The sequence below is a fragment of the Mus pahari genome, chromosome 2 (assembly GCF_900095145.1).
Source record: "Mus pahari chromosome 2, PAHARI_EIJ_v1.1, whole genome shotgun sequence".
Classification (NCBI taxonomy): domain Eukaryota; kingdom Metazoa; phylum Chordata; class Mammalia; order Rodentia; family Muridae; genus Mus; species Mus pahari.
The window spans coordinates 129,113,494-129,135,053 of NC_034591.1; the positions used below are offsets into that span (position 1 = coordinate 129,113,494).

General features: G+C 49.4%; 2 protein-coding genes across 2 annotated transcripts in view; both read left to right on the forward strand.

Annotated features, from left to right (window-relative positions):
- The first annotated feature begins 71 nt into the window (after window positions 1–71).
- On the forward strand, window positions 72–12,203 carry Arpc4 (actin related protein 2/3 complex subunit 4). The gene is made up of 6 exons (XM_021190538.2): window positions 72–287; window positions 2,801–2,919; window positions 4,138–4,249; window positions 6,084–6,179; window positions 7,459–7,629; window positions 11,302–12,203. The coding sequence occupies exons 1-6, from the start codon at window positions 285–287 to the stop codon at window positions 11,305–11,307; spliced, it is 507 nt and encodes a 168-aa protein (XP_021046197.1). The 5' UTR covers window positions 72–284; the 3' UTR covers window positions 11,308–12,203.
- A 3,008-nt stretch (window positions 12,204–15,211) lies between these two features.
- Ttll3 (tubulin tyrosine ligase like 3) overlaps window positions 15,212–21,560 on the forward strand; it is a 24,682-nt gene continuing 18,333 nt past the window's right edge. The window contains exons 1-5 of the mRNA XM_021190537.2: window positions 15,212–15,611; window positions 15,820–15,911; window positions 17,394–17,562; window positions 17,698–17,795; window positions 21,047–21,175. Of these exons, the coding sequence (XP_021046196.1) occupies window positions 15,212–15,611; window positions 15,820–15,911; window positions 17,394–17,562; window positions 17,698–17,795; window positions 21,047–21,175 (888 nt within the window). The remainder of the gene's footprint in view (window positions 15,612–15,819; window positions 15,912–17,393; window positions 17,563–17,697; window positions 17,796–21,046; window positions 21,176–21,560) is intronic.

Here is a 21,560-nt window from a genome sequence, read left to right on the forward strand (position 1 = left end):
AACCAAAGCGACAAGCCCTAAAGGCGCTGGCGGAATATGCGTAGAGATACAAGAAGTCTCGGCTGCTACTGTCTCACTGCAGGTCTTCTACAAGTTCCAGAGGTCCCAGTGTGAAATCGCCCCGGAGATCTGAACATCTCTCGGCTCTTTCTCCCAGGTCCTGCCCGAGATGGTCCAGCCCGGAAGTGCTGTCGGAGACTGCGGCTGCGCCTCTCTCGAAAGGGCAGGCGTCGCGGGGCCGGGCACTTCCGCACTTCCGCTTTCCGGCCCAGACAGCGCCCGCGATGGTGAGAGACCAGGGGCTGGGGGCCTCCCTGTGTTTTGCCTGCCGAAGCTGTGGGTCTGGGGGAGATGCTGCTTGCCCCTAGGGCTTGGGGCCGGAGGTTGCCTTGGAATGAGGGGGCATGGGGAGGATGGAGAGGCAAAGGGTGGGGCGAGGGCCGAGGCGAGGAGGAAGGGGCGAGCTGGGAGGCTCTCTGGGCAAGAGCAGGCCCAGAGGCTTCCAGGTTGGGGATCCCGGGCGAGAATGACCTCTCCCCGAAGTTCGGAGGAGGCAGGAGGCCGGGCTGCGAGGCCCGTGGTGGTGGCTTGCAGCTGAGGTAGGACCGCTGAGCGGGGCCTCCTCTCCATCCACGGTAGAGATTCGCTAAGGACACCCCCCTGTCCCTGCCTGCCTTCTCGGTCTCCCGGGACCTCGAGGCAAGTGTCCACTGCACCTTCCTACTTCTTGGCCCTTCCGGGAAGCCTTGCCTTCCGGCTCCCAATGAAGGTGCTGTGGTGTTCGCCTCCATTCGGACTCCTTCGAAGATGTGTAGAACCGTGTTGACCCTTAACGTGTGTAAATGTTGATGGCCGCTCGTCCTGCCCTTCCAGGGCATGCTCGGGTTTGGGATCTGTGGGTGCTCCGTGCGGTTGGTCTCCCGCAAGGTCCCTGGCTTCCTACTGCTTTCTCTGGTCAGCTTTGATGACCTGAGTTCTGAAGGCCGGACTGCTTGTTGCGCTCCCGGGAATGCTGTCAGGGGAGAGACTCTGAAATTCGACCCTCTTTTTCAAAAGTCACCTTTTTAAAGCTTGCTCCTGTGTTAGGCCTAACTGGTTTCATTCCTTATCGTGAAAGCCATTTCCTTCTGTCTGACTTGAGTTTTGACTTTGGCGTTTTTAAGCATTCAAGTTTATTGTACAATTTCTTCAAGCCACTTAGGCGTAACTAGCACAGGGGTGGCCATCTAAAATTTGGTTTTCTTTAACTGAACCTTGACAAAATAGTCAGGTAGCCGCAATCGAGGTAGAGAAAAGAACATTTTCTCACTTTCCCAATGGTACTTGCCACCGCACATAACTAATTTTGCCTTTCCGGTTTTGCCTCTTCTTGGTTGACCTAAGTAGAATGCTGTGGTATGGCGCTACAACCCACTGCTGAACTACATGACCGCTGTTTTTTAGCCTTTATCCCCTCTGTCTGATGTTTGTCTGTCCCTGTGATCCTGTGCTTGTCTGTGCTGTGCTCTGTGCCTCTTCTCTGCCACAAGTCTCACTTCCTTCTCCATCCCGTTCTCCAGAGAGCCTCTGTGCAGCGGTAGCCCTGTAACTTCCTCCTCAGAAAGTCCCAATGCTTCCTGCTACATTGAGAGAAAAAACTCAGTGGAAAGCATTCTAGACTGTCTAGGTTTTTATCCCTGCCTGCCATTGCAGCCTGATCTGGGAGATTTAAGGCGGTTTTCACACACAGACCTTGCACTCCTTACCACTTTGGGAAGTCTTAATGCTCTTTGTGTAAATCTGGCCCTGCTTAAGTTAGTTCCTTTGTTCATTTACTCTTCAGAAAATTGGTTTGACACGATGTCTAGGAGGTGCTGGGCTAGATACAACCTGTACAACTGAATAAACGTCAGTGTCTGTAGACCACGAGAATTACAAACTAGTGAAGAAAAATTTATTCATAACATTCTGTTGTGAATTATTTGTAAAATAAACATATAAACTGTAAGAAATGCGTTGAGGGGGAAGTCAAAAAGGCCACTTTGAGGAAGGAAGGGTCCTTCTCCACTGAGCTGAACTCTAATAGGCTGGCCTAAACAAGGGGGAGGAAAGGCTGCAGGTGATGGATGCTTCAGCATGTGATAAGCCCTGGGGGCAGAGAAGCCTTGACTGAGATAATGTAGCTGGTCATGTAGCTGACCTTGTCCACTCTGCTGAGAATGGCCGGGTTCTTCTTTTTCTCATTGTAGAATTGTCCTGATCCTGTATCTGGTCAAAACCATTTTCTTTAGACAGTCTAGGTTATTTTTAAGCCTAGCTAGTTTTATATGTTGCCCTCTGTTAGCCCTTGTGATCTGTTGAGCTGTTTGAGGGTGGAAGTGATCTGACTGAATTCCCAGCATGTTCAGGACATGGACTGATACACTTGCCAGTGCTGTAAGCAGATAGGGCTATAGATCCTTCTAGAGCAGCATTACCTAGCTTTGGCACTGGTGATGCTGTATAATTCTGTTGTGCGTGCCAGGGTAGTGCAGCATGTCTTGCCTGTGTCCACTTATATCTATAGTATCCCTGTCCCCAGGTTATGACAGTCAACGTTTTCTTCAAACTTTGTGAAATGCCAAGCTGAATTATGTGCTGCTGGGAACCACTCTAGATTTTGAGTGGACTGCATCTTGAAGACTGGGTGTAATCTATTCTGTGTGACAGCCATGCAGGAAGCCTTCAGTACTGCCTGTTGTGTAGGAGTGCAGTGGGGGACTGGCTTTGCTGGGGTGAGACAGACTCTGACCCTTCCTGTATCTTGGGTTTATTCCTGCAGACTGCCACTCTCCGCCCCTACCTTAGTGCCGTGCGGGCCACGCTGCAGGCTGCTCTCTGCCTGGAGAATTTCTCCTCCCAGGTCGTGGAACGACACAACAAGCCAGAGGTCGAAGTCAGGTAGGGAATGAGGTCAGAGTGGGGCCGAGAACAGCCCCCAAGAATAAACCCTGCCCAAGGGGGCCAGTGATCTATGCTCTTGCACTGTCAGGATACCTTGAGTGACATTTGTCTTGTTGCCAGATGAATAAGTTCCTCCTGATTTGATTAATTCCAAAAGAGGGTCATAGGGCTCCCATTCAGAACCTATGGGAGACCTACCCCAGAGTGTGACCTTTAGAGCAGAGTTCTGGAGAAGTGTCTCCGATAGCATTACTGAGCCACTGGCAGCTCCAGAAGAGGTCACAGGATTTAGGTCCCAGAGATGATGCCGCTAAACTTTATTAATATAAAGGATCAAGACTTTTTTTACTTTTGATCTTTAATACTGTCTGACGACTTAGGCCTTTTTACACTCCATATTTTGAAAGCAGTCTTCTCTTGACTGGTTTTTAGTTCATAAATAAGTATTCTTCCTCGTTGAAATTCCACCTGGCAAGGCGGCGATTAGATCACTGCTGATCCCAGCACATGGCAGGCCGAGGCAATAGAATCACAGGGACAGGGCTAGCCTCAGCTAACAGCGGATCCTCTCTCAGGAAACCAAAAGAAGCAAAGCGGGTGAATCTGGGATGTACATAGTTACGATAAGCCACATTAGATGATAAAGGTATTTTTTTGCTGGGTATTAAACCCAGGTCCTTGGGGCATGCTAGGCACACACTTTACAACTGAACCGTATCTCCGACTCCAAGGTAATTTATATGACTCAAACAATTGTAGCGTTAGGATGGACTGCTCCCATTTGAGAGACATGACATACTGTGTGCTATTACTTGATATACATGGTCTTCACTGGGCATTTTATTTTATTTTATTAAAGATTTATTTATTTTATGTATATGAGTACACTGTAGCTGTGCAGATGGTTGTGAGCCATCATGTGGTTGCTGGGGATTGGACTTAGAATCTCTGCTTGCTCCGGCCCTGACAATGTAGCTGTCTTCAGACACACCAGAAGAGGGCGTCATATTTCATTACAGATGGTTGTGAGCCACCATGTGGTGTTGGGATTTGAACTCAGGACCTTCTGCAGAGCAGCCAGTGCTCTTAACCGCTGAGCCATCTCTCCAGCCCCACTGGGCATTTTCAAACAGTGACAGTTCATAGAGCACAGGTACCTTTAGAAATACACAGAGTCAACGGCATTAACTTGATTCTCTGATTCTGTGTTTTTAGGAGTAGCAAAGAACTGCTATTACAACCTGTTACCATCAGCAGGAATGAGAAGGAAAAGGTTCTGATTGAAGGCTCCATCAACTCTGTCCGGGTCAGCATTGCTGTGAAACAGGTGAGTCACCAGGGATCCCATGGGAATGGTTAGAGAGGTAGAGATTCAGAGCCTGCTTCCAGGAATTCCCTTGGGATTATGGGCCCTAGCAAACAGAGCCAAGTAAGGCAGCACATACCTATAATCCTAGCACTTGGAAGGCTGAGACTGAGGAGGGACAGCCCAAGACCAGCCTGGGCTACTTGGTGAGTCCCTATCTAAACAACAAAACAAAAAGTGTAGAAAAAACCGACAGCAGCCCTTATCATAGGCCTGGCAAGGCCACGGGTGTCAGTTAGGTGTTGGAGTAGAGACGAGAAGGTTTCTAACAGGTGTTGGCTGTGTGCTCTTAGGGCAGTTCTAGCACTGGTTTGATAGTCAGTTTCTGAAACTGCCACTTCATTTAAAAACAGAAGGTACAACACATATGCACATACAAAATTCTCCAAAAAGAAAAAGAAACCAGAACATCCAATTCTATCTTGTCTTTCAGAAACAGCTGTGTAGGCCAGCAGTGTGTGGGATGATACACCCAGAGTCAGGAAAGAAAATGCCAACATCTGTCAGACTTAAAGATCTGTCTAATAATAATCGCCCAGACAAATGTCATTGCATTTGCTTTGTGTGTTTTCTCTAGTAGTTTTCTAGATGGAGGACCTACTTATAGGTCTTTTATCCATCTTGAGTTAATTTTTCTATATGGTGTAAGATTAGGGTCTATCATCATTCTTCCACATTGGAACGTTCAGTTGTCAGAACAATTCGTTGGAGAAATTGTTGCCATTGTGTGACCTTGGTGCTTTTGTTGGAAATCAGGCGACTATAAATATTTGAGTTTCATTCTGAGCTTTCTGTTTTTATATATATATATATAAAAAAGATAGAATTTCCATTTCCCAGCAGTGCTGGGATTAAAGGCAGTGGTGGCACATGCCTTTAATTTCAGCACTTGGGAAGCAGAGGCAGGCGGATCTCTTGAGTTTGAGGCCAGTCTGGTCTACAGAGTGAGTTCCAGGACAGCCAGGGCTGCTACACAGAGAAACCCTGTCTCAAAAAGAAAAAAAGAAAAAAAAAAAAGAAAGAAAAGAGAAGAGAAAAAGAATTTCCATTTCTCCGTGTTTCCACAGGCAGTGTTCCTTCCCCACAGGTCTACCACATAGGTCCAGGGCCTTTCTGTCTCTGTAGCAGTTGAATGGTTATTTAAAGCTTATTTTTAAAAAGCTATATTCTTTTTCCACTTTGGAGAGAAACTACATATCCTAAATGGAAAAAGAGTCTCATTTGCCCCTTCCTTGCAGACAACTCTCAAAACTGCAGTCAAAACAAAACAATGTCACAAAACTCAGCTTAGTGACTTCTTGCCTAAGAGAGCTCCAGGGTTAAAAGGAAGGTGAGTAAGCAGGGCACCGCTCTGCACTGCTCTGCGGGTGTCTGAACCTGGATGCAGACTTAATTGGAACAGTTGATTTTGGGGTTGTCGGATTACACTCTTGATCCTGTGTGCCACCAGTGCTAAGAAAGGCCACTAGTGACCTGAGGGAGTTCAGGAAACTTGCAATACAGATGTGGACTCCATTGGAGCTGATGAAAGGCTCGTGTGAGATCTCAGTAACACTGGCTAAGGTAGCCTGGGGAGGTCTTCCTTTGAGGGTGACAGCCACAGATGTTGTAAGTCAAAGATCAGCAGCCTTTGTTCCTTCCAAACCTCAGCAGCTACTGCTGACTTGGGGAGGCAATGGAGCCAGAAAACCAGGCGTGGTGTTTGGACATTCATGCTGACCTTCAGAACTGTCTTTCTCTTTTTGGACGCTCATGTTGACCTTCAGAACTGTCTTTCTCTTTTTGCCGTTGCCAGGCTGATGAGATTGAGAAGATTTTATGCCATAAATTCATGCGCTTCATGATGATGCGAGCAGAGAACTTCTTTATCCTGCGAAGGAAACCTGTGGAGGTGAGCCTGTGCTTCTGGTTCTTTGTAATTCTCAGGGTTCTGTTGTGGGAGGACCCAGATTGTTTGATCTTTGTAGTACTGGGGGTGGAACCCCAGGCCTTGCACTGCTGGGCAAGTTACTGGGCTACACCCTGGGTCTGTAGGATTGCAGCCCCTGATGCTGCTTCTGTAGCTTAGGGCTTCACTGCCTGGGCTGAGTCAGCCTGTACCAGGTAGCAGGGAGACAGAAGCCCAGGAGAAGGTGGGTCTACAGAACCCTGCTCCTCAGAACCTTGGACCTAGTCACAGACAAAACAGGGATTTCAGAATCCTTCCTGATGTGGTGTGGTGGGCATGCTTGCACTCTCAGTGTGGAGGAGGCTAAGGCAGAAGACTCGGGAGTTAGAGGCCAGCCTGGGCACATAGACATGGGGTGGTATCGGTGGGGGACAAAAGCTTTCCTACCAACTGAAGTCCAGCTGCTCAGTGCCACAGTACACAGTGGCCACACAAGTGGCTTGCTTGTTGTCTGCCTTTGTAAGTAAAGGTGCTGGCAGTTAATATAAGCTTCCTGCAGGTCTCCCTGGTGACCTGGCAGCCACCATGTTAGAGCAACAGACCATCACCCAGCGTACCCAGTGTGTTAGCCTTTCTGCTCCCTGTCCCCACTCTAACCTCGGGGCTCACTCTTCCTCACACATCCTCCTGAAGCAAACATCCCGGTCCCATCCTTTTCTGGGTCAGTTTTTCTGTGGTTTTTACTATTGAATTGGAGTCTTAAAGATTTATGCTCCCTTTATTCCCTTGGCTCATTCCAAATGCAAGGCTATTGTGTTCTGGGGACATCAGGCCTGACACATGATTTTGTTTTCTTTAAGGTTTATTTATTATAAATAAATATACTGTTGTTGTCTTCAGACACACCAGAAGAGGACGTCAGATCTCAATACAGGTGGTTGTGAGCCACCATGTGGTTGCTGGGAATTGAACTCAGGACCTTTGGAAGTGCAGTCAGTGCTCCTACCCGCTGAGCCATCTCGGCCACCCTCCGACACATGATTTTGAACTGGGTTCAGCTGCTTGTGTCCAGCAGGTGCACTTGTGCACGCTTACCCATGCCCCACCTCCTCCCCCACCCCAGCACCACACCCACCGACACTGACTGGGGCTTAATTTATAGCTCAGGAGAAAATGGTAGCCAGTTGGAAGCCCGTGACTGTGGAAAAGACATGACAAGCAGGTGTCCCTGCGGAGCTAATTTTGTTTTGTCTTTCCCTTCCCGGATGGCTTCCCTCCCTAGGGATATGACATCAGCTTTCTCATCACCAACTTCCACACGGAGCAGATGTACAAACACAAGCTGGTGGACTTTGTAATCCACTTCATGGAGGAGATCGACAAGGAGATTAGTGAGATGAAGCTGTCGGTCAATGCCCGGGCTCGGATCGTGGCTGAGGAGTTCCTCAAGAATGTGAGTAGAGCCCCCTCCCCTCGTGATGCCAGCGTGGAAGAAGCTGTGGGTTCTGGAATGTGGTGGCACTGCCAAGATAGTCTGAGTCTCCTCAGACCCCGAGCACAGCCAGGCACTTTGAAGCACAAGGCTAGAGACTTCACCCTTGAGAACCAAAAGGCATTTTCTTTCTATTTCTCCAAGACTGGGAGGCAAGTCACTGGTGGAAATTCTGGTTCTGTATAGTGTCTATCTGTCCTAGTTCAAACCCCCAAGTGAGGAAGACAGAGTGCGTTGTGAACCTTCTGAGAACAAAGGACAGCCCACTTCTCACACAGACTTAGATATTTTTCTTCAGTGTCTGTTTTCAGGCACACTACTGTGGTTTCTTCAGTGTGTTTCCCGTTCCTCGCGGCTTGTGGTCATCTAACTGACTCACTGAAAGGCCTGCAGTGCTCAGACGAGGACAGATTGTTTACACTGTGGAGCTGCCAGCATCGTTTTGTCTAGACATTCAGGACATGCCCTTGCCCTCCTAACAATCTCCGGTTTGTTGATGTATCCCACTCAGGGCTGGCTGATCTCTCCATGGTAGAGTTAGTGTTTATTCCTACTCGTGCATACAGACCCAGCCCAGGGGAGCGCAGAAGCCTAAAAGTGGAAATGACCCCCACTTCCCCTGGGGTTAAATTATCCTGTGGGTGGCCAGCACACAAGGCAGTGTTGTTTATACTCATAAATCAGACCAAGTGTGGGCCTGGCTCCCTGCCTCCTCTAGGCCCCTCACTGAATTACTCAGCAAAGCCTGGTTGCTCTGCTGTGGCACGAGACTGCTGTTAATATGTGCCTTTCAGGGAGCTGAGCATTACGACCACAGAATGCTAAGTACAGTGATAGGGAAATACTTTCTCAACTGCATGAATGAACATTCTAAAATATTTTTAGAAAACATAGAGCCTGTCTATGTTGAGGGCTTGCTAACATTCAAAGATGCAGTAGCAATAGATGAATACAATTTTTTCTTTATTTTATTTTTTGAGGCAGGGTTTCTCTGTGTAGCCCTGGCTGTCCTGGAGCTCACTCTGTAGACCAGGCTGGCCTCGAACTCAGAAATCCGCCTGCCTCCGCCTCCTGAGTGCTGGGATTAAATGCGTGCACCACCACACCCAGCTACATTTTTTTTTTTTAAAGAATAAAATTGTCATCTTTAATTTAAATGCAAGTTCTAGAAAATATAGGGTTTTTGTTTGGTTTTGGACGGGGTTGGTTTTGTTCGGTTTTGTTTTTTTTGACCCAGGATTTCTCTGCAGCCCTGGCTTTCCTGGAACTCACTCTGTAGGCAAGGTTGGCCTTAAGCTCAAAGATCTGCCTGCCTCTGTCTCCCCAGGGCTGGACTAAAGGAGTGTGCACCCACACTTGGCAAGAAGAAAGTTTTAACAGGCTTTAATTTATGTTTTTATTTTATTTTACTTTTAAGAAGAATATTGTTTTTGAATGTTTGTCAGCTAGTTCTGATTGTTTTATTTCTGCATTTATTTTTATTTGAAATAGCATTCCATTCTGCGACACAGGCTGGCCTCAAGCTCACTGCATTCTACTAGTCTCAGCCTCTGAAGTGCTAGGACTACATGTCTAAGTCGCTATAACTGGCTGTCTGATTGTTAAAAAACAAGATTGGCTAAGGGAATAAAAGCTCTTGTTAACCTTGTTTTTTTGTTTTTTTTTTTTTTGGTTTTTTGAGACAGGGTTTCTCTGTGTAGTCCTGGCTGTCCTGGAACTCAGTCTGTAGACCAGGCTGGCCTCGAACTCAGAAATCCACCTGCCTCTGCCTCCCAAGTGCTGGGATTAAAGGGGTGTGCCACCATGCCCGGCTTAACCTTGGTTTTAAAAAGAAAGAGAGAGAGAGAGACAGACAGACAGACAGACAGAGAGATCGGTCGATTGGTCACAGAGTGCTTGCTACGTAAACTTCCAGGTATGGAAATGCCACAGTTTCAGCACAGTTCATAAAGGCCTCTAGGTTCATTTGACTAAGGGGAGATAGTGCTTGTCCCAGTTTAGTATTTGGCTTAAATTATTCAATCACTTAAAATTTGTGTGTGTGAGAAGAGACGGATGGACGGATGGACGGGTGGACAGACTGACCACAGATCCCAGAACAGAGTATCCAGTCCCCTGAAGCTGGAACTATAGGAGCTGACTGATAGTCATGCTGAGCACTGACCCTCGGGTCCTCCAGAGGGAGCACTACTTACTAAGCCGATTCTCCAGCCCCTAGAACTTAGTATTCATTCTCTTAGGCTCTGGAAATGAAGTTGCCTAGCCAATGTACAGCTAGTACCTGGAAGAAGGGGAATGCAAAGCGGGATTTCTGGTTTAAGCATCTACAATGTGGTCATAGTATCTGGTGGCACAGCAGGTAGTGCGTGTGGCTGAGGAGGGTCAGCACTTCATGAGTGCACTTGCCTCTGAAGAGGGTTGCCACCAGGCAGCTGCAACCTATTACTGCATCATTGTCCTGTGTTTTCTTCTGCAGCTTGGAGTGGAACTGAGGGCTTTGCTTGTTCTGCCCAGCCCTGCAGCTGGTCTCTGTCCCCAGCTTGCTTTTTATTTATATTTTGAGTTCAAATCTGTGTAGTCCCAGGAGTCCTCGAATTTGCAGTCATCCCACTTCAACCTTTATAGTAGCTGGGATTGTAGGCTTATATAGCCAGGTCAGAACAAATTGTTCACATGAACCCCCAAATTTGGATTTGGTAGTGGCATCTGTTGTCTTCAAAGTTAGCAACTAATTCATAGCTTTGAACATCATGTGACCCAGCCTTGGGCTATGCTCACAATCCCTGGTTTATAGTGTCCAGGATTGTTCTTGTCACCATGGGGCTACCTGAAGGCAAAATGCATTTTCTTCCTGTCTCTTTCCTTCCCCATCTCTTCCTGGGAGGAAGGCAGAGGAAACAGGTAGTCTAGGCTGCCCCTGAATTCACTTTGGCTGAGGATGACCTTGAACTCCTGGTATGTGTGCCTCTACTTTCTTGAGTGCTCAGATTATGTGTACTGCCATGGGGATCAGAAAGCTCTTCTGCCAGGCAGTGGTGGCACACGCCTTTAATCCTAGCACTTGGGAAGCAGAGGCAGGCAGATTTCTGAGTTCGAGGCCAGCCTGGTCTACAAAGTGAGTTCCAGGACAGCCAGGGCTATACAGAGAAACTGTCTTGGAAAACCAAAAAAAAGAAAAAGAAAACCAAAAACCAAAAACAAAAACCGTAAAACTCTTCTAAGGCCTGTTCAGGTTTGACAGTTACCCAAAGTTTAACATAAAGCGTTGTCCCTCTCTCCTTGATTCCCTGAGCCCTGTAGCCCCTCACATATGGGCCTTATCTAAAGCAGCTTCAGTTGCTAGGCAAGCTACAGGGAAGCCCTCAGCACTTAATTTTTTCTGCTCTAATTTTGTGTTTCAGGCCAGTATCCTCAGATCACTGCTAAAGTCTGGCCAGATTAAGAGCTCATGGGGTTGTAGAGATGGTTCGGTGGCTAAGGGCACTTGTTGCTCTTTTGGAGGACCTGGATTTGGGTCACAAAGAGAGTATGTTCATAAAGAACCAAGGGCTGATCTGGCTCTCAGAGACCCAAACAGCAGCAGCTCACCAGGATGTAATAACCCCACTCATTGCCTGTCTTTCTCTTTGACAGTTTTAAAACATGTAGCTGGATCTCGCAGCCTTCCCCTCGGCCTCCCCTGTGTCTCTGCGTCTGCAAAGGTGTCCTGGAGTCACTCCCTGGAGCAGCGGTGCAGCAGCAGCAGCAGCAGCAGCAGGAAGCTGGGTTGGGTGGGCATTGGATGTGGGAGGCGGGTGTGGTGTGCTTGCTAGCTGTGCAGAAAGGCAGCAGTGGGCCTGCCCCATAGCCACATGTGTCTGGTCTGGCTAGTTTCTGATGCTCAGTCCCCTGGGCCGGGACAGACTTTTTTTTTAAAACGTCTTGAAACCTAAACTCTGTGCTTGTAGAAGACTGTAACCTTTTTGTCTTTTTTTTTTTTTTTTTTTTTTAAACAAAACAAAACAAAACCAACCTCCAGCTCCAGTGGCTGTGACTGGCCCCAGTGATTGTACCTTATTGGTCGCTGTGGTCTGGGCGGGCCTGGAGCCAGAAGGCGACTATTTTTCCCGAGCCACCCCAGGTGGGGAGAGAGGGAAATTTCAGACTACAGTTTTTTTCCTTGCTGTCTTACAAGCCTCCTTGGGCCTAGTAGAGAGGCAGTATGGACCCTCTACTAGCCTCCTGAGTCCTGCCTGAAGATGCCCACTGCACTGGTTGGGAACAAGGGCTGAATCTATGATTGCCAGGCAGGCCTAGGAGCTAGGGCCCAGAAGCCAGGCAAACTTCTGGCCGTAGGGGCCACCTGGTGTCCATCTGACACCCTTCCAGCTGAGAGGCCCAAGGTTTGCCCGTCTGGGTGCGGTGCCTGTGCTGCAGGTACAGAGGTGAGTCCTGCCTGCTCAGGCTCCTCTGCTCCCACGCTCGCTGTCTCGGATTCTGATGAACTCCCCTGCCCCCTAATTAAAGTCTCTTCCTGCCCCTTTGGGGCTGCATGAGGTCTGTGCTCTGTGTGGATGTGTGAAAGGATGAGTGTTTTGAGTTCTTGGAGCCTTGTGGGTGGCGTTTGGGTCTGGAGTAGTCCACCAGACAATTTTGTCATTGGTCCCAGCCAAGGGCCCAACTTGGAGAGCTTCCCTGAAGCCAAGCACCATCGTTCTGAAGGCAGTGCCTGCCTGGACAGAGATGCAGTGCTTCCACAGCCTGCTTCCATTCTAGCTTTCGGGGGAACCCCAGAAACCGTGATCCTACTTTGTGGATAAGAAAACAGGTTTCACAGCCCCCAAATCGCTTGCTCCAAATTTCCCATTCCTTCTGCCTGTGCTGGAACGGCAGTCATTTCCCACGCTACCTAACCGTGTTGGTCTGACCTGTGCCTCAGCAGATGTTGGAGGGTAACATGTCGGTATTGAACATGCTGGGGACTTATGTCAGATAGTGCTCACTCCTCAAGTAATCAGTCCTTTCTCTTGCTGTGTCCTGATACCTAGAGACCTGTGAACTCTATAGCATTACCCTTGTCACCCAGGGGCTAGGTGAAGTAGTTGATCTCTCTACCTTCTGTTTAACTTGTGTGTGCTGGCTATCTGTACTGACATTCAGCCATACCTTGACAAAACTCAGTTCCAGGAAAAATGAGGTCTGTCTGCAGACAGGCCACTGAGAGTGGTGTTCCTGGTTTGAAGGAGGGGACGGTCCGTAGTGTGCTTACAGGAGAGGTTGTCAGGGAAAGCTTAGAAAATATCTGGCCTTGAGCCAGGTGTGGTGGCTCACACTTGTAATTCTAGCACTTGGAAATTGGAGACAGGAGAACTTCTGAGTTCTAGGCCATGCTGGAAGTACACTGTCTCAAATAAAATAAAAGGGGTGTATGTGAGAGAGAGGGAGGGTGCTGAGCTTTTGGGATGGGCAACAGAATATTTGCTGGGGTTTGGGGAGGTTTCCCAGTGTTGGGATTGAACCCAGGGCCTTGAGCATACTGTGCAAACCTACCACCAGGCTCTGTCACCAGCTCCCAGAAGGGTTTTTTGAAAAGATTTAAGTGAAGGAAGGAGGGGTGGGGACTGCTTGACTGGTTACCATGCCTTTATTTATTTATTTATTTATTTATTTATTTATTTATTTATTTTTGGTTTTTCGAGACAGGGTTTCTCTGTATAGCCCTGGCTGTCCTGGAACTCACTTTGTAGACCAGGCTGGCCTCGAACTCAGAAATCCGCCTGCCTCTGCCTCCCAAGTGCTGGGATTAAAGGCGTGCGCCACCACGCCCGGCTCTACCATGCCTTTATGACACTACCTCTGTGACCTGCCTTATTGAATTAGTTAGGTCCTTTGCGGTACCTGGCTTTTTTTTATTCTAGTTTTGTAGTTACTGTTAGAGGTACTCCTGGTGAAGGAGGGAGATCAGGAGGAAATGGCAGCTGGTCACTCAACCTTCAAAAGACATCCTTATTCTGGTGAGCTAGCCAAACCTCTCCTTTGTCATGGATTATCTCCCAAGGTCCAAAGTCCCTAAAACCAGGTTTGCATGGTGAGAATAGACCAGATTGCTGCCAACCAGCCAGTTCTCTCTTCTGGGAAATTCCATTACTAGCCAATATATGGGGATCTGTGGGTGGCTTTGGCTGGACAGGTTGGGATTGGGGTGGGGGGACACAACTACCTTCACTCCAAAGGCACATTTGCTGACAGCTGGCTTCTTGGACTGCTTGAATAAACACTGGTAGAATTGACCTCTAAAACTCCACTTGCTGCTTCTGAGCCCCCTTCCCCCCCCCCCCAACTCACACAGCAAGCCCAAGTGGCTGGACATGTAGCTCAATTGCTAGACTGCTTTGTCTAGCTAGCATGCACAAAGTCATGAATTCTATCCCGACACAGGCATGGGGGGAGTCTAATTGAATGTCTGCCTCGGGTACATGAGACCCTGTCTCAACGGTGTTGGGATCAGAACTCTGTACTGGGCTTGGCTATGTTGAGACAAGTTTTGTACTGGCTTGGAGCTCTGATGTTTACTTTTTCTGTGAGTTCTGAAGATGGTGTCTTGGTCACTTACATATAGACTTGGCCAGACTGAAGCATAACTTGTACGTCTTTCCATTTCTTCAGTTTGTAAAACTGATTTATTTTTACTTTTTCCAGTTAGTGGAAGAGACAGAATGTGCTCTGACCCTTATCTTTATCATCCTATACACAACCTTGGCTTTCTTACTTATCCCCAAAACCCTTACTGCTATCTGCATCCAGGCCTGCAAGGCTGATCTGCCACCCTTACCATGTTCAAGCCTCTGCCTGGCATGGTGGTACACACCTTTAATCCCAGTAGAGGCAGGCAAATCTCTGAGTTCGAGGACAGCCTGGTTTACAACTGAGTTCCTGGACAGGTGAGACAACAGAGAGATCTTGTTTCGAAAAACAGCTAAAAAGAAAAGCCTCTACGGGGCAGTTGCTAAGACTTCCAGACATTCACTGCTAGAATGTGATTCCATCTCTTTCCTTGGTGGTTCCTATCGCCTTTGCATTTCTGCCTTCAGCTTAACTGAGAGGACCTCCCCAACTACCTTACCTTCTGGAAGACCTTTCCCAGTTTCAGCTCACTGCTTTTCCCCTACGCTTAAACCAGCACCTTTATTTCTTTTGCTGGCTTTCTCCACACTCTGTAAGCTCTGTGAGATCAGGGTCCACTTGACAGCCCTTACCCCAGAGCCTCAGTGTGTGGGCCAAAGCACAGATAAGGAGCTCTGATGGTTGCCCCAGTGCTCGGTTCTTCCATCCTCAGTGCCTGGCACACCAAGAGTATGTTGCAAGTAAGGTCCAGAGCCAAGATCACGGAAAAAAAAAAAACCTTATTCGACTTCCCTAAGGCCACAGCGCAGCCCTCCACGAATTCTGATTGTGCCTGGGCAACGGTCTCCTAGGAGATGGGAAACAAGAGGGCGGGGCCCGAGTGGGCGCCAGGGGCTGGAGCGCGCTGTGGGGCACTGCGAGCGAACCTGGCTAAAGGCGCATGCAGGGCCTCAGCTCGGCGCTTCTCCTGAGTGAGGGGCAGCTGGGGCCCGGGGCCGCCTGGTACCGCCAGGAGGGCAGCTCCGAGTGTAGCTGGCTCCGGAGGTCGCAGCCACCCGAGCACCGCACCAATTTCTCGTCCCGCTGGCCCTGGGCGCGCAACTCCGAGTTCCGGAGGTCTGAGAGGCTACAATGGCCTTGTCCCGCCTCCGCCAAGCCCGAGGTGGCGAGCTCTGGCGACAGCCGACGGGATTACAGCTCACTGCCTGCGCGCCACCTAAGCAGCGCTCGCGAGTCGTCCGTGCCCGGTGCTTTGGGCACTGTGAACCCCGAACCCATCCGCTCCCTGGTCCCCCCGACCCCGGATGAGCCCCTTCCTGATGCCCTACCGCCGCCTGATGGTGAGGCGCAGAGCGGCCCACCACCCTTGACACCCTATCGGCTGCAGGCAGAGGCCGCGAAGGTGGAAGGGATGGGGAATCTGCAATGCATTGGAGGTTGGGCGTCTGGATATGGGATGGGGACAAGGGAGGGCGGGCACCTGAAGTCAGAGAAATCCCCGGGCCTAGTCTCTAGCTTTCTGTGTTCCTGCTCTGCATCTCTCTGCAGATTCCCTACTCCTCTGGAGAGGACTCACCAAGGGACCTAACCACATGGGCCGACTCAGAAACGCCAAAATCCACGTAGAGAGAGCTGTCAAGGTTGGAGGGGATGGAGTGGCGATGGTGGTGGTGGCTACACTTACTAGTTTGTCATATCCTTAAAAAATAAATCCATAAAAGGCAAACACCCACACCCACACACCCCTCTGCATTTGTATGCTTCTGTAAGTGACCCCCCCCCCAACACCTCTATCCTCAGTCATTCTTCAGGGCCATAGTCTTGGCTGAATTGTCACTACCCGGGGGAGGGGGGGGGATGTACTCCCTATCTCCCTCAGCCCTGGTCCCTGCCATCTATCCCATTCCCACTAGAAATTACTACCATCTTCTACCCTGGTGCCCAGCCAAGTCCTGAAAGCCTTACACTGCTTTCTCCTACTGGAGCATTGGTTACATTGTGTTACAAATGGGCCCCACATCCCACCCCTGGCTGAATGACTGGCTGGCTGGTTCCACACTGGTTTCCCTTGCTTGCTCCTTGGTCTCTGCCTCTGAAGATTTCTCAGATGTTCGTGATCTCCTGGGTCCCTCTCCACAGGCCTCTCTCCTTGAGCTTGGGAGTCCAAGGTCACCCCATGCCCTGTACCACCCTTTTCCTGCCTCCAACCCCCTCCTTTCTCCAACCCTGGAGATCCAGTCATCTGTTGGATGTCTCCACCCAGAGAGCATGCAACCAGAAATCCATTCTTCCAATCTCTTCATCCACACCTCCAAAATTAGTCTCAGGCCTAGCACCTCCTCCCCAGTGTTCATGGTACCCCCTTCACTCTGACTCCTGCAGTCCTTCAGATCACAGCAGCCTTCTGAGCCCCTGTGGCTGCCCGCTCCTGCATGGCTTCTCTATGCAGATGCATGCAAACTCCTAAAGTCTGTTTACTTCCTCCCTTATCCTGGTATCTCTCCTCTTACATAAGATATGAGGCCAAATGTTCAGGTCCCTGGGGCTCTCCACAGTCCAGTCACAGTCCCTGTATCCTTGGGAGCTCTTATTTTCCAGATTTCACTCTCCTTGGCCTCTCAGTTCCTTCTGACTTCTCGCTAGCCCCGGAACCTTGGCACGTGCCACCTCGCTCTGCCTGAACTGCCATTTGCTCGGCTCTGCGTTCATGGCTCACTCCCAGTTTGCCTTGACCATGCATTCCTCTGGAGGCCGGGAGTACCAGTGTTAGAATGTATGCTTACCATGTGCAAGGCCCTGGTCTCAATCCCCAGCACCAAAACAGAAAGGAAGACATCTCTGCTCTGACCCTTGATTACTGCATGGTCTTGGAGAAAATGTTTAGCCTCTGTGTGCCTCCAGCATGGAATTAAAATGCAAACTGTTCCTAGTGGTGCATGTAACTGCTTCCCACATAACAGGTGCTCAGTAACTATAAGCTATGCATGTTTCTTTTTCTCTTTGTTTATAAGCTGCCTCCTACTGGGATATCAAAATTCCATGAAGGCAGACATCCTGTCTGGTTCACCATTGCCTCCCAATATGTCTGATGCTGAAGCAAGTTACTGCCTCTCACCTTACAGCAGAAGAAGATCTTTATGATTCATGGCCGATACCCAGTGATCCGGTGTCTCTTGCGCCAGAGGGGCTGGGTAGAGAAGAAGATGGTGCATCCCCCGGGCACAGCCCTCCCAGCACCTCAGAAGGATCTCGATAGCTCCATGCTAGGTGATAGCGATGCCACAGAGGACGGTGAGTAGGTCCCTCCTTGTCCACGAGCTGTCCTTTCTTAGTCCCTCTCCTTTGCTTCCCACTGGTCCAAGGTTGAGACCTTAAAGGGCTGTGGGGCATAGTCACAGTTCCATCAGTCATCCTTCATGTCCACAGAGGATGAAGAAGAGAATGAGATGTTTCGGGAGTCGCAGCTGTTGGACTTGGATGGTTTCCTGGAATTTGATGACCTAGATGGGATACATGCTTTGATGGTGAGGACTCTGGGGGTCAGTAAGTAGAAGACAGGGGGGGGGGTGGGACTCTGGGGATCAGTAAGTAGAAGATGGGGCTGGCGGGAAGCTTCTACTCAGAGAAAGAACATGTAGTTGGGTGCCCTTCCTTCTCTGGACCCCAGCTTCCAGTCTTGAGAAAACAGACTGCTTCTCTAGTGGTTGGCTAGGTCTGGGGCTCAGATAGGATGAACACATCCTTCAGGTGGCACTGACAGTGTCCCCCACCAAGTACAGATTACTCTGCTTATCTCTATCCTTTGCCCTTGGCAAATGAAGGCTGTAAGAAGTGGCTTTAAAAGCCACAAGACAAGCAAAGGTGATTATACGTCCTTCAATAAAGGGCAGGCCTGAGTTCAAGCTCCATAACCCATGTAACACGCCCCGTGTGGTGGTGCAGAGCTTGCAGTTTCAGTGCTGGGGAGGCAGACACTGGCAGACCCCTACAGCTCGCTGGCCAGCCTACAGAGTGCCCTGCATAAGCTCCAGTCCAGTGAGAGACTCTTTGTGAAAACAAGATGGGTCAAGAGTACTGGCTGCTCTTCTAGAGATTCGGTTCTCAGCATCCACATGATGGCTCACAACCATCTGTAACTCCAGTTCCAAGGAATCCCACACCCTCTCCTGGCCTCCCTGGGTACTGTGTGAATTTGGTACACAGACATACTTGCAGGCAAAATGCATGCCTGAAATAAAAACAAATACACGCTTAAAAACCAATCTAAACCAAAGAAAAACGCCAAGATGGATGGAGATCCAAGGTTATATTCAGGCCTGCGCGTGCGTGCACGCACGCGCGCGTGCGCGCGCACACACACACACACACACACGCACAAGATGGATAAGGATCCAAGGTTATATTTAGGTCTGCAAGTGTGCGCACACACACGGACGCGTGCACACATGCACGTGCACACACGCGCGTGCGTGCACACACACATGCACGCACTCACACATGCATACACATGCACGCACACACACATGCGCGCATGCGTGTGCACACACGCACGTGCACACACAAGCGCACACACACGCGCGCACTCACACACATGCCCACACATGCACGCGCACGCACACACACATGCGTGCGCACACACACACATGCACGAGCACACACACACACACACACACACACACACACACACACTCATTCCTATACATGGAAATAGCCACATAAACACTTGAGAGATGCTGGTGAGCTGGAAGGTATGGATGGTAAAGAGAGGTCACTTGAGCTCTGAGTTTGACCCCACCCAGACTAAGTGAACTATAGGAAATTGCTATTTCTAAGCTGGGCCATGGTGGTGGTGGTGGTGGCGGTGGCGGTGCATGCCTTTAATCCCAGCACTTGGGAGGCAGTGGCAGTTAGATTTCTAAGTTTGAGGCCAGCACGGACTCTTTTCTTTTCTTTTCTTTTCTTTTCTTTTCTTTTCTTTTCTTTTCTTTTCTTTTCTTTTCTTTTCTTTTCTTTCTTTCTTTTTTTCCTGAGACTGGGTTTCTCTGTGTAGCCCTGGCTGTCCTGGAACTCACTNTGTAGACCAGGCTGGCCTCGAACTCAGAAATCNGCCTGCCTCTGCCTCCTGAGTGCTGGGATTAAAGGCGTGCGCCACCATGCCCGGATGCCTGGACTTTTTCTTGCTATTTCTTTTTCTTTTCTTTTCTCTTAGCCACTCCCCATTTCTCTCTCTGTGTGATATGTGTATATGTAAGTATGGGCCTGCACATGCAGCATCCACATGTGGAGGGCAGAGGATTCTCTCCTTCTATCATGGCTGCTGGGCATCAGTTTAGGTATTAGGTCTTGGCCGCAAGCACCATTATGTGCTGAACTATCTAGTTGGCTGCAATCATTTCCTTTCTAATACCCTGACCGCCGGGCGTGGTGGCGCACGCCTTTAATCCCAGCACTTGGGAGGCAGAGGCAGGTGGATTTCTGAGTTCGAGGCCAGCTTGGTCTACAGAGTGAGTTCCAGGACAGCCAGGACTACCCAGAGAAACCCTGTCTCGAAAAACCAAAAAATAAATAAATTAAAAAAAAAATACCCTGACCATAGAAAGTTTAACTCCTCGTTCCAGGTTACAGTCAGTCATAGCAAGGTCCCAGGCAGGTGGTGGTGGCGTACATCTTTAATCACACCACTTGGGAGGCAAAGGCCAGCCTGGTCCATAAAGTGAGTTCCAGGACGATCAGGACTACATACACAGAGAAAGCTTGTCTAAAAAAACAAATGAATAAATAATCTTAGTAAAAAAACCCAAAAAGGCAGGGTCCCACTGTACAGCGGAGTTCGGGCTGACTTTGAACTCAAGGCCGTCCTTCCTCAGCCTCCTGACTGCTTTAGTTACAGGCAAGCACCACCGCACCCATTTTGAATCTTGTTCTAAGTGTCTTCTGAGTCAGTTCCTTCATTCCTCTAAGGTGGGGTTAATGCATTCCACAGATGACAGCAGTGAAACACAAGAGTGACAGACCCCACAAATACAGACCTCAGCTCACTAAGACACAACACAGCATTTCCCTGTTGATTGATTGATTGATTAAAGACAGGGTTTCTCTGTGTAGCCCTGACTGTCCTGGAACTAACTCTGTCTACCAGGCCAGCCTGGAACACAGAGCCACACCTTCCTCTGCCTCCCAAGTGGCAGGATCATAGGTGTGTGCCACCATATCCCATATGACATAGCCTTTCCTGAAACAAAGAGATGATGGGGCAGGGCGGTATGCTGTAGTCTAGCACTTGGAAGACTGAAGCAGGAAAGTTAGAAGCTAGCCTGGGCTACCTAGTGAATTTGAGGCTTTCATGGACTACATAGCAAGAGCCTGTCTCTAAAAATAAAGAACGGAGCCTGGCTAATAATCATCCTGTGTCTGAGAGTTGGAGGAAGGAGGAAGGATGGAGGTTGGTCCATAGAGAACCTTTGTCTATACTGTGTGTTCTTTGGTCAGAGTCACTGTCTTTCCATTGGGAAAATCACTGATGGTCTCAGAACAAGGCATTGTGGTGTGCAGCTTAGTCACTGGCTTGGGACCTGAGGCCAAGTGGAGGCTGGAAAGCTGGGCTGCCGTCTCTGCTCGCCCCGCATATGCTCTGGAGCACATGACTTTTCATGACGTATTCAGGCATGGGGGAGTCCAGAGGACACTGTGGACACTTCCTCTCCTTTCTGAGCAGCAGGGCAGGGAGAAGCTTCCCCCTGGCCTCCCTGTCTCCATCTCCTCCCCTTCTCTCCAGTCCCGCATGGTTCGAAATGAGACCCCCTACCTCATCTGGACCACTCGGCGGGACGTGCTGGATTGTCGCTTCCTTTCCAAGGATCAGATGATAAACCATTACGCCCGCGCAGGCTCCTTCACTACAAAGGTAGGCATCCCAGGAAGTCCGGGGGAAGCCCCAGCTCCCGCTGGACTTGTCAGTCAGAGAAGACTCTTCAGAGACTGTAGATGTTCTTGGGTTCATGTCTAGTTCTCAAACTCCACCTGACACATGTTGACATGACTGTGTGCCCATTTCCCATGGACTCTGTCAGGAACAAAGGGCCCCTGGCCTTCTGGACAGAGCACGTCTGTCTGCTGGCTTTATCGAGTCTTTCCGGGGTTCCTTAGCAGCTCCACCCCTCCAGGCCTCCACTTCCTCACCTGAGTGTCTTAGTCAGGGTTTCTATTCCTGCACAAACGTCATGACCAAGAAGCAAGTTGGGGAGGAAAGGGTTTATTTGGCTTACATTTCACCAAACTGCTGTTGATCA